The 12,505-nt window shown below is 36.7% G+C and overlaps 1 protein-coding gene across 1 annotated transcript in view; it reads left to right on the plus strand.

Moving 5' to 3' along the window:
- Nucleotides 1–12,505, plus strand: part of TTLL7 (tubulin tyrosine ligase like 7) — a 134,449-nt gene that overhangs the window by 108,151 nt on the left and 13,793 nt on the right. The window contains exons 18-19 of the mRNA XM_032151572.2: nucleotides 5,075–5,235; nucleotides 12,170–12,343. Coding sequence (XP_032007463.1) covers nucleotides 5,075–5,235; nucleotides 12,170–12,343 — 335 coding nt within the window. The remainder of the gene's footprint in view (nucleotides 1–5,074; nucleotides 5,236–12,169; nucleotides 12,344–12,505) is intronic.

The raw sequence follows: 12,505 nt of genomic DNA on the forward strand, positions 1-12,505 counted from the left end.
TCTAAACAAACTATTCCATACTCCATGGCCATAAAGGAGGGGGTGCCTAGGCAACCTTGTTTTTACACAGTGATCCCACCCTCATCCCAAATACCATTTGACTAGAGATGAATCTGAATCTAAGAAGAGATAATGGGGTTCTCTCTAGGCTTTTGCTGCTGGCATCTGAAAAATCTAAATTGTGAGGCAGTGCTGGATGCAGTTAAGAGCGTAGGTCTGGATACAATGAGCTGGGTAATCTTGGGCAAGTTACTTATCTACTTTGTGCCTGAGTTTTCTCATCCATAAAATGGGGATCCAAAATGTTTTCACGACCAAAAAAATTTTCATAACCCCTAGGCAGCAGCAAAACCTAACCTACCTGAATTCATTTGGTGACAATGCCCTGACAAGAACTTATGTATTGATTTTGTCTGTCTCTTGGTTTGAATATTTATGTTTTTTTCCTGCAGAAATAATAATATGTATGATTATGGAATCTAAGCTTGAGATTTTTGGAAAGGGACTGTGGACCAATAGTATCTATCTCATGTTTTTGTTTTGAGGACTAAATAAGTTAATATATGTAAAAGTGCTTAGAACAGTGCTTGGCACATGGTAAGTTCTCTCGATGATTTTTTACCTTGTCTACATAGGTGTTACTTTCTTGCAAGGAATGACTCACTAAGACAGGAACCTACTAAATGATAGACCTTGTCTTAAGCCTTGGGGACCTGGTAACTTTATTACCAAGATGGGCAGAATTTACTCCCTTTATATGCATAAGTCACCATTAATTAAACAGGAAATTAAAATAAAATACGATGATTGCTAATAAAGGAAGAACTGGGCATTAAGATATCAAACAATAGTTCAGTGGCAGATAAAGTTTCCCTTAGAAGTGGCATTTGAAGTGAAACATAGAAGTTTATCAGATGAAGAGAAAGGAGAAGACTGTTTCAGGCAGAGGAAAGAGCTTATGTGAAGACTCAGAGGACAGTTGAGGGATTTGGGTTCCTGTTCCCTCAGTCTGTTGTTCCATGTCCTCCAAATTATAGGGGTGGGTCTCCCAGGACCAAAGCTTGCCTTCTTGTGGAGGCTTCTTGAAAACTGAAAGCAAAGAGAAGCAAAGAGGAATGCATGTTCCCAGTGGTTTGCTCTAGACAGGAAGGAGAATGTGCCTAGTTTGCCCAAACCATGCCAATCTCACCAATCTGGGAAATTGCTTCTTAGGTAGGGGTGCCTGATGGTGTGCCATGGTGCCTGCAGATTTTTCCATCTCCATATTGAAGAAAACATTAGGAATGGAGCAGAAGCCTTCCCCATCCCTAACTCCCTGGCTCCATTCTCAAGTTGCTGCTTTTAGTCATGTATGGGCTAGAATATGGTATTGTCATGCTATTAAAATTCCCTCTAAATTAAGAAAGTATATGCAGAGTAGTGGTCAAAAGAATCTCCTCTAAGTAATGTACCTAGCACAGTGTTTGGCATAGAGCAGGTGGATGATACATGTTAGTTGCCCTTGAAGTGTATTTAAAAAGAAATGAATGAATACTCCGTGATCTCAAATCCTTTATCATTTTAAAATTGAATAATCATTTTATAATATAATGTGAAAACTGATGAACTTAAGGTAATGTTAAAATTGCCAGTATCAATAACACTTTTCAATTTCAGTTATTTTATATAACTCATATTTATCCTTGAGACTAATATATGGGTTATCTTGGCTACTTTTTTGTTCTTTTCTTTCTGCATTATGACTTTTGGCCTATTATTACTTACTAATATATTGACAGAACGTAGAAAGGAAAAGTGAGAGGAAAAATGATTTAAATTTATCATTTACAGTTAATGTTTATTCTTATATCACATTAGTCATGAGCACTGCTTTCTACACTAAAAAATATAAAGAGTTTAATAGCTTAAAATTGTAAAAACTTAAAGGCATGAATTAATACCTTGATACTCATATTTCAGTATTATTGTGAAGTTTTAAGATATTACTCTCTATAAAGAAGCATTTGTTACCCGTAATGAGCCTTTTCATGAGGTTTTTCTCACACTACTTTATTACAGATTGCGTTTTCCCCCCTCATCCCCTGCCCCTTCCCCAGGACACACCCTGACCTACAGTAGGATTTGTATTACTGCCCCCGTCACAGTGCAAGAAGCTGGAACAGGAAGGGAAGGAATGCTGCTGGTCACACAGTTCCCTGTGAGAAGCTGTAGTTCCTAGTCTTCTATAAATATCACCTTGAAAGCTTTTTACTAAATTTATTTTTAAACAAATGTTTATTCTAAATTCGCCTTGATCAGAGATAACTAACATCATTTCTTTAAATATTGCTGTTTTAAAGAGAAACAAATCATTCTTTCATCTGCTTCCAATTCTTCATGTTTATGTCTGTTGAGAGAAATGTCTTTATTTAGTGTTTATGTTTGAAAGTCTTTTTCCCTTTTCATCTTTCACTTTCATTTGTATAGGCAGTTGCCATAATTATAGCTAGATAAAACAAAAAGTGAAAAATCCACTTTGATGAATGGAGATCAGAATATTACTATTTGGTGTTTCTTTTTTTTCCTTTCTTTTTTTTTTGTTTTTTTTTAGAAAAGAATTTTGTTGGAAATACCTACATTGCATAGGTATCAAGTACATGTGAATTAGACAAAACAGTTTTTTGGGGTTTACAAATTTTTTAGGACCTCTAGGATTTCAGTGGTCCAGATTAATCATAGTCCTTATTTCATGATACTCTTTCATGATTGGTTTGTGCATGGCCTGCTTTTATTTAGTGTTATTTAGTGTTTTTAAGTTTATTATACCACCTGTGAACCCAACACGCAAATCAAAAGCTAGGTTCTTGGAAATGACGTATATAACCAAGTGATTCCCTTCCATCCCCCTGGCTCCCCATTTCCCAGGTAGTTATATTCTTTTGTTTTGTTTTGTTTTTGGAGACGGAGTCTCGCTCTGTCGCCCAGGCTGGAGTGCAGTGGCAAGCTCCACCTCCCGGGTTCACGCCATTCTCCTGCCTCAGCCTCCAGAGTAGCTGGGACTACAGGCGCCCGCCACCGCGCCCGGCTAATTTTTTTGTATTTTTAGTAGAGACGGGGTTTCACCGTGGTCTCAATCTCCTGACCTCGTGATCCACCCGCCTCGGCCTCCCAAAGTGCTGGGATTACAGGCGTGAGCCACCGCGCCCGGCCTCTTTCTTTCTTTCTTTCTTTCTTTCTTTCTTTCTTTCTTTCTTTCTTTCTTTCTTTCTTTTTCTTTCTTTTTCTCTCTCTCTGTCTCTTCCTTCCTTCCTTCCTTCTTTCTTTCTTTTTCATCTCTCTTTTTTTCTCTTTCTTTCTTCTCTCTCATATATATATATATAATGTTTATGTGTATTCCCCATGTGTTTTTAAAAATTGTTTTTACTTCTATTAGAAGCGTATCATGGCCAGGGGTGATGGCGCATGCCTGTAATCCCAGCATTTTGGGCGACCATAGTGGGCAGATCACTAGAGTCCAGGAGTTCAAGACCAGCCTGGGCAATGTGGTGAAACCCTGTCTCTACAAAAAAATACAAAAATTAGCCGGGCATGGTGGTGTGAGCCTCTTGTCCCGCCTCCTCAGGAGGCTGAGATGGGAGGATAGCTTGATCCTAAGAGGTTGAGGCTACAGTAAGCTGAGATCGTGCCCCTGCACTCCAGCCTGGGTGACAGAGCGAGACGTTGCCTCAAAAAAATGGGGGTGGTATCATGCTATATATAGTCTCTAGTACATTTTTTTACCTTACCATTTATTAGGAAGATGTTCTATCTTGTGTGTTATATTTGATTCATTTTGACTACTGTATTAATACTGCGTAATAGTCCAGAGGGGGTGAGTATCCACTGTTTATTTACTGAATCTCCTGTTGTTGAAGAGTTTGATTGTTTCTAGGTGTTTACAATTGTTAACAGCTGCTATGAACGTTCTTGTACATGCGCCTCCTGTTTTTACCTATGAGAAATAATTTCAGGAATAAAACTGCTGGGCCATAGGGATATTAATTTTCAACTTTAGGAGATAATACCAAACTCCAAACTGTTTTCCCCTTTGTGCACCAATCTGTACTCACACTAACAATGTCTAAGAGACCCAGTAGATTCCATATCCTCTCTAGCACTTAATATTGTCAGACTTTTAATTTTTGTCAGCTACATGGGTATCTTATTATAGCCTTAATTTTTGTTCTTTATGTTTATTGGGCATATTTATTTCCTCTTTTCTGAAATGCCTGTTTGTAATGTTTTATCCATTTTTTCTATTAAAAATTTTGGTAAAAATTCTTATGTATTCCTGATACTAATCTTTTGTTGGATATATATGTTTTGAATATATTTTTGCAGTTTGTAAGTTTGTCTTTTATTTTCTTTAAGGTACATTTAATGACCAGAAGTTCTTAATTTTTATATAATCAAAATCTATTAATCTTTTATGGTCCATACCTTTTTGTGACTTAAGTAGTATTTTTCTAGCCCATGGTCCAAAAAATACTCACCTGTACTTTCCACTAAGATACAGAATAGTTTATTTTTATTAACATGTAAGACCTTAACCCCTCTAGAGTTGATTCTTTTTAATTTAATGAGGGATTCAGCTTTATCTTTTCTTCATCTAATCCATAAAGATTATAATTTTGAAATCTCTATTTATTGAACAGTCTCTTCTTATTCCACTGATCTAAGTTAATTGCCTCTGTCATATACTGAAGTTTCATAAATACATGGGCCTATTTCTAGACTTTCTGTTCTATGCTATTGTTCATGTGTGTGTGTTCCTCTTTGAATTTTATTTTTATTTCTTTTACTTTTGATCATGGCTTACTGCATCCTTGACTACTTGAGCTCAAGCAGTCTTCCCATCTTAGCCCCCCTCCCCCCAGGTAGCTGGGACTACAGATGTAGGCCATAATGCCAGGCTAATTTTAAAAAAAGTTTTGTAGAGACAAGTTCTCACTATATTGCCCAGGCTGGTCTGGAACTCCTGGGCTCAAGCTACATCTTTGAATTTTAGACACAGATATACATTCCTAGACTGTAAGTACTTTGGTTTTTCCACTAGGTTTTGGACATAGTGAAAACAAGCATTCGTACAGTTCTTCCACGCATCTGGAAGGTGCCTGATGTCGAAGAAGTAAATTTATATCGGATTTTCAACCGGGTTTTTAATCGCTTACTCTGGAGTCATGGCCAAGGGCTGTGGAACTGTTTCTGTGATTCAGGGTAAGTTCTAAGTCATCTTTTATTATCGTCATTTTTAATATTTTACTATTTAGTTATAGAGGTATCCTAATAAAATGCTTGAATGATCTTTTAAAATATGGATTTCTTTTACTGCATGTAATGTTTAGCACTCAACTATAATTTATATCAATTAAGCTGATCTAGATAAGATGATGAATATGAACACAACACAACCTAATTCATTTGAATTCAGTGGAGAGAAGGTAGTCCTAATTAAAGAAAATACAAACCAATATCCTTGAAGTTCTTCTGCAGTTGCCTTCTAAGATTATGGCTACACTTCTCCTCCTCCCCAGAATCCTAGTGCTGCTAAAGCTGCTGTGACTCAGTGTCACTTTAGCCTCAAGATATCTAAAACCAAACATTCCACGTCCTTTTATTCGGAAATGGCTTCCTTTTTTGGCTTCCCTTAATCCTATTATTATTCTCTCAGTCATACAAGTTGGATATCACAGGGGCATCTGCATCTTCCTTTTCCCTCACTGTCTTTATTCAATCATTTGCTAAATCCTATTATTTTTCTGTCACATTCCCACATGGCTAAACTAGCTTGTTTCCATTCATTATTTCAACAATCATTAAGTACTTAGTTTTGTGCTAATATTTTTGGAGGTACAGTGTTGAATCTGACACAGATAATAACTAACCATACTACTTATTGTGTGAGATGCATTGTTCTAATCACTTTACATGTGTTAAGTGATTTAATTCTCATAACATCAATTTGAGTCAGGTTTTATTTTATCTCTATTTTATAGATAAGGAAACTGAGGCACAGTTAGGTGCTAAGGACCTAGTGGAACTGGGATTTGAACTCATTTAGCCTTGACCCCAGAGTTCATGCTCTTAACCTATAAACTCTGATGTCTCTAGCAGATAAAGTATGATATATACAAAGCAAATCATTTGATATGGTTTGTCTGTGTCCCCACCCAAATCTCATCTTGAATTGTAGTTCCCATAATCCCCACGTGTCATGGGACGGACCTGGTGGGAGGTAATTGAATCATGGGGATGGTTACCCCCATGCTGCTGTTCTCTTGATAGTGAGTGAATTCTCATGGGATCTGATAGTTTTATAAGGGGCTTTTCCCCCTTTTACTTGGCACTTCTCCTTGCTGCCACCATGTGAAGAAGGACATGTTTGCTTCCCCTTCTGCCATGATTGTAAGTTTCTTGAGGCTTCCCCAGCCATGCTGAACTATGAGTCAATTAAACTTCTTTCCTTTGTAAATTACCCAGTCTTGGGTATGTCTTTTTTAGCAGTGTGAGAATGGACTAATACATCATTATAAAAGAGATGCAGATAAAGTATGACAGTATTTTAGACAAAAGGAGCATTTTTTTGGTAAGACAGCTAAGTGAAATGAATAGATTTCTAGGCATTTTTATTGCCAGTTTTTTGTTTCTCATATCCTTCTTACTGTCAGAATCATTTCCTAAAATCTGTAGTGATTTTCCTCATTTATAATTTAAGTTTAAACTTCTTATCTACAGGTACAAGGCTATCTAATATGCTGTTTTCTTCTTATTTCCCCAGTCTTCCTTCTCATTACTCTCCTACTTGAATTCTGCTCCAGAAAAAACTCATTGTTTTTCAGATTTCTTAAAAATTTGTCGTTTTCTTCCTCTGAACTGTTGATGTCATTTAATATCTGATTGGATGGCTTTCTGCCACCCCAACCTTCTGTACCCTCTGTATTATTTGAATCTAATGTAAAGCTCCATACTATACCTACCTCTTCTGTAAAACCTTAACAGACTGTTCTATTCTGAAATGATCTCAGAATATTCTTCATTTAAATATTCTAGCCATGTGATACAGAATCATTCGTATCATTTGGAGACTCAGTCTTTCTACCATTTTTTTTCTTAACTGCCATTCACTAACAGGGAGAATTAATAAGGCACTCTGGGTGTGTTGAAATCTGAGAATAATTTGGGCTATTATTTCTACAGAGACTGAAGTGAAACATTTGAACTCCACAGCCCCTTAGTTGATGGCTCCCTGTAAAACTTCTCCCAATCTGAACTTATAATGGAAATTTTTTTTCTGTTGGTTGATCCATTGGCTTGATGCTATATATGAATCCCAGCTACTCTCTACCATGGAGAGCAATGAGAAAATCTGTTAGTGAAATCAGTGCTGTGGCTCTGAGTCCATAGATAATTTCCAACACCAGACCCTAAAGATACTCATAAAGTGGTGCTTCCTTGCTTCTAGGGCTCCTTTTTCCTGAACTATTTTGCTAACATACTTTAACTTGATTCAGAATCCTTTTCTCCTTTCCTTGGCACAATACTGCATGCCAGTTTCTCTGTTGGTATCTATTAGTACTAGTAATCATAGGGATAGTAAGTAGTATTTATTGAAGGTTTACTAAATGTCTGACATTGTTTTACATATTAAATATTTGTATAATCTCCACAAAAAGTATTTTGAGTAAATTATTACCATCATTTACAGATGAGGAATTGAAGCATAAACAGAGTATATAATTTACTCAATTTCCCATAGTAACTGTATGAGCCTATATTTAAATCCAGGTAATCTGAGTCAGAAGCCCAAGCTCTTAACTCTGTGCTTCATTGACATTCCCCAAAGCAGATTTGCCAATGGTTGCCAAGCTTGTTTTACTGCAAGTCCATAGCATTAGCCAAATCCCTAGCCTACTATGCCTGTGCAGGTGAGGCAGGAGTAGTTTTGAGACCAATTTGACTCCACTCTCATCTACTTCTTTCAATTTAGTAGGTTAAAGAGGTGAATTTAATATCGGATTTTATTTTGCATTAATGAGTTTTTTAGGCTTCCTCAATTTAGTGAAGTCACGTAGTACTGTGTGTGTTTGATTCTCAGTTTGGACCCAGAATAGTTCTTTATCCTTTGAATCATGCCTTCTCAATGTATACTCCTTTAACCTTTGGTCCGAAGGCCTAACAGTCATGGTGAAAATCTACTCTTCTCAGTTTTTAAGGAATGATTTTAATATAAGGTTCAACTTTCTTTCACAGTTAGGTGTAAAATCTTAGAAAAATATAATCCAAGTCTTTGATTATATCCAAGAATCCAAGGCCTTGATTCTTGCCTTTGCCTGTCAACATCCCCAACAATAAAACAAAGTAAGTAAACCATTCTCTGTCCACCTCCAGAAACACCAGAGTAATGTAGATCTTTGTGGTAGGTTTCCCTAGAGTTGGCCAAGGGGTTTTACTGATGTATCAAACAGAAAACAACCTTGTTCCTTCTTTTCCTCTACCAGGCTGCTGATGCCCATGCCCAGTAACCCTTTTATCACATGCCGCCTCCTGGGAGTGTTATGATGCCCACATTTGGAATATGTTTACTTTAGGGAAATAGCTCTTGGAATTTCCATAAATAAAGTTATCTACCATGTTTTACTGGGATAGAGGAAGTCTGAAGTTCTATGGGACTCAAACATAGGCCTGAGAGCTGGGGAATGGTGGCTATGGGAAGCAGCATTTCAAGTGAGAGTTAAAGGAAGAATAGGACTTTGTGAGGTAAAGCCAAGAGAGGAGCCAGGGTAATATGCGAGAAGGAATGCATGGTTTGGAAAAGCCCCATCTCCACTCAAAATCCTAATATGTAAACCCTAAAGAAGAGAATCTGGCTTGGATTCCCTAGGCGAAAGTATTTTCCTGTGGGGGTTTGTCATGTAAAAGCTTTTCTTTTAGAATCTTAGGGCAAGAAGAAATTTTAAGGAATATTCTAAGGCGGTAGTCTGTTTCTAGGCTGGATTATGCCTACTTGAAAAGGTATGCATAATATATAGACTACTTAAAATGATGTGAATCTCCCTGTTCTCATATCACTTTCAATTGGATGTGTTGTTGTTATACTTTTTAGGTCATTAATCTTTCTGTTGGTGATTACTGTGTTGGTATGTATAAACTTCAGCAGCCTGGGAGAGGAAAAGAGAGGGACAAGGGTGTTTTCTGTTTGATGCATCAGTAAAACACCTGGGCCAATTCTAGGGACCCCCCACCACAACTTTTCCTTTCTCCTTTCTGCTACTTAACTTTGGGCTACTTAGTCAGGACTCGTACCAGTGGAGAAAGGAATGAATCAGTTTCACTCTTTAGATAACTGCTTTATGAAATGTTTTGATGAGAAAGTGGGTGAAAATTATTGGATTACTGGATAATGTGAGGATTTCTAAGTCTCTGGATTTCGTGAATAACTCTCCTTTGTTGCCAGAGATATTCAGTATTCTATGTCTTACTGTTATATTACTTTAAAAAGTCATTTAAAGCGATTTCCTTTTATATTGCTGTGAGGATTATGGAGAGCCAGAAAGAACTTTTTAATCATTTAATTTTTCTTTTTGAATTCATGGATTTTGGTGATCCTATTTCCTTGGAATTTAGATTCAAAAAGCAGGTAGATGAGACCTGGTGTTCTTTGATAAAAGCACTGGTATTTTAACTTTTTTTTACCTCCCTTCACCTTTAAAAAAAACTTTGTGTTGCTAGTGTTGAAAGTTGAAATACTTGAGTATTACAGAGGCATTTCACATCTACTCAGCTATGCCAGGTGGCAGGTAGGAGTAGGGGATACAGTTCTGTACTCAGGTTTCCTTTGTGTAGAGGGGGCACCACTGCCCTAGGGCCAGATGAAGCAGGTTGCTTTCATTTTCTTGAGTATTTTGGCATGCTGACACCTAAATATGGATTAATATATAGAGTAGAATTTAGTCTTGGCTAGTAGTGGTAAATATACACACCAGAAATAAATATGTATAGGACCTTGATTCATATATTTATTTTAAATATTTAAGGGAGAATAAGAGAGTGAGAAGCCAAAGCTGGTCATATTATAACTCACATATTATTCAAGAAGTTACATCAGATTAGAGTGTTACAGAAGAAGCCCTTTTAACTTTCTTCCATTTTATTTGTTCTTTCCCTACCTCTAAAGAAAAATTACCATAATATGAGTGATCTGATAGTTGATCTGATCAAATAGCTCAAGAGTATCAAGAAATAAATATATCCAAGTTAAGGGTAGAGGGTGGGATGGAGGTAGACTTTTATAGACATACCCAAAATCCCAGCAGAAAGAAAAGTGCTAGGCAGACAGTCAAAACACAGGATTTTTTTTAATGTATTCACATTTATATGAAATTTTATAAGGTCTGCTAAATCAAAGTATACTAATTATAAACATATTCCCTAATTAATTTATTTTTCCAGCATTTTTAATCAAATTAGGTAGATAGATTTATATCTCCATTTACATCTATAAATCTTGATAACACATGTGTCATATCTGGTTTTTCTTCCATTTAGCAATAATTTAAATTTTGTTTTTACAGTTAATTTTACCATCAAATTACTGTTCTTAAATAAAAATAATTTTCATTCCTTTGCCAATTAAAAAACCCCAGTATTTTAAAAGCCTATTATAGTTAGTCCTGAACATTTCAGAACACTGAAGAAAATTTGTTTCTTTCAATTAACTCATTTCAGTCTTACTCCCTTTAAGAAAACCTGTCATTCATTGATGACATGCTGTCTATTTGGGGCCACATTTCTCTGAAAAAATAAACAGTAGCTTTTCTAGTAAAAAATACATTTCTGTTTCTACGGCATTTTTTAAAAAATTCAAAATATATCAAATATCCACAGAAGGTTGAAAGTGGAGTCTTTGTGTTTCCCATCGGGAAGTTTACTTCCAGGAAAATATTGTCCTGAATACTTTTTCCTTTTGAAAGTCTGTGTTTTTCTCTCTGAGGGTTATGTGAATTGGTTTATGCAAAATGAGATGTGAATCATTACCAAGTCTCAAACCAAAATTTCCCCTGGAGGCTTGAAGAGTTTCAAGGAGTAAGTCTGAGGAATAAATCTCTCTCTCTCTCTCTCTCTCTCTCTCTGTCTCTCCCTCTCTCCCTCCCTCCCTAGTGGTGGAGTACTAAGGTGTTTCCTGATATAAACCATGATGCCATGATGGTAAACTTAGAAATGGTTAACACACACACACACACACACACACACACACACGTACACACACACACCCCACACAAAATTGAAGTTTACCAAGGAAGTATGCACCATTACCTGCTTTGGAATAAGCTGAGTTCAATGAAAGAGAAGGCACACTGCTTCTGGGACTGCAGTAGGGCAGTACTTGTTAAGATAGCATTACTTCTAGCACACAGAACCTGTGCTCTAGGAATATCATGGATATAGTTATGTCTAAAAGTGTTTTGAAAGGGATGGTCACAGTCAAGTATTAACCTAAATTCTCCTAGTGAAGCGAGGTCAACAATTGTTTCAGCAACTTTTTAATCATTTCAAGGGATCATTCTTAAGGTAAATACAGATTCCGAGAAAGCCTAAATTCCAAGAATACTTAATTTTTGAGAAATTAGCTCAGTATTTTGCAAATACCTTAATATAGAGTAACTCCATTTTTTAAGAGGTGTTAGAAAACTATCCTATTAGCCATCCAGAGTTGGCAGCTTTAAAAGCTTTAAGGACAAATAGTGCTGGGCATGGTGGCACATGCCTGTAGTCCCAGCTACTTCAAGGCTAAAATGAGGGAGGATCACTTGAGGCCAGGAGTTCAAGGCTGTAGTGCATCATGATTGTGCCTGTGAATAGCCACTGTACTCCAGTCTGGGCAACATAGTGAGACACACTCTCTCAAATACACACACACCCGCATGCACAAACACACACACAGACAAATAGTATATGTATTTGATGTTGTTTCTTTAATATAAAGATTAATTTCCTAATTTGTGTTTACTATATATCTTTAAACCATTCATAGTTATTGCAAATGTATGAGGCCATTTCTATTTCCCTTATTGGTTTGTTGCTAGGGAAGTGATATAGCTGGTTGTCATTTTTAACAGCCAACATGAGATCATGTCTGTTTCCATGCCAACAGATCCTCTTGGGAGAGTATATTCAATAAAAACCCGGAGGTGGTGACTCCTTTGCAGCTCCAGTGTTGCCAGCGCCTGGTGGAGCTTTGTAAACAGTGCCTGCTAGTGGTTTACAAATATGCAACTGACAAAAGAGGATCACTTTCAGGCATTGGTCCTGACTGGGGTAATTCCAGGTACTTGTTCACATTCTCTAACCCTTGAGAGTCTTATATAAAGTAATGCTAAAACACAGTTTGAAATTGACAGTGTTTTTTTGTTTATGTGAGTAGAGAAAAAGCTAAAGACTGAAAGTTCATACATGCTATTATCTGCAAAATATGTTTAATTCGTACAGT

This window comes from Hylobates moloch, unplaced genomic scaffold (assembly GCF_009828535.3).
Source record: "Hylobates moloch isolate HMO894 unplaced genomic scaffold, HMol_V3 SCAFFOLD_5, whole genome shotgun sequence".
NCBI lineage: Eukaryota > Metazoa > Chordata > Mammalia > Primates > Hylobatidae > Hylobates > Hylobates moloch.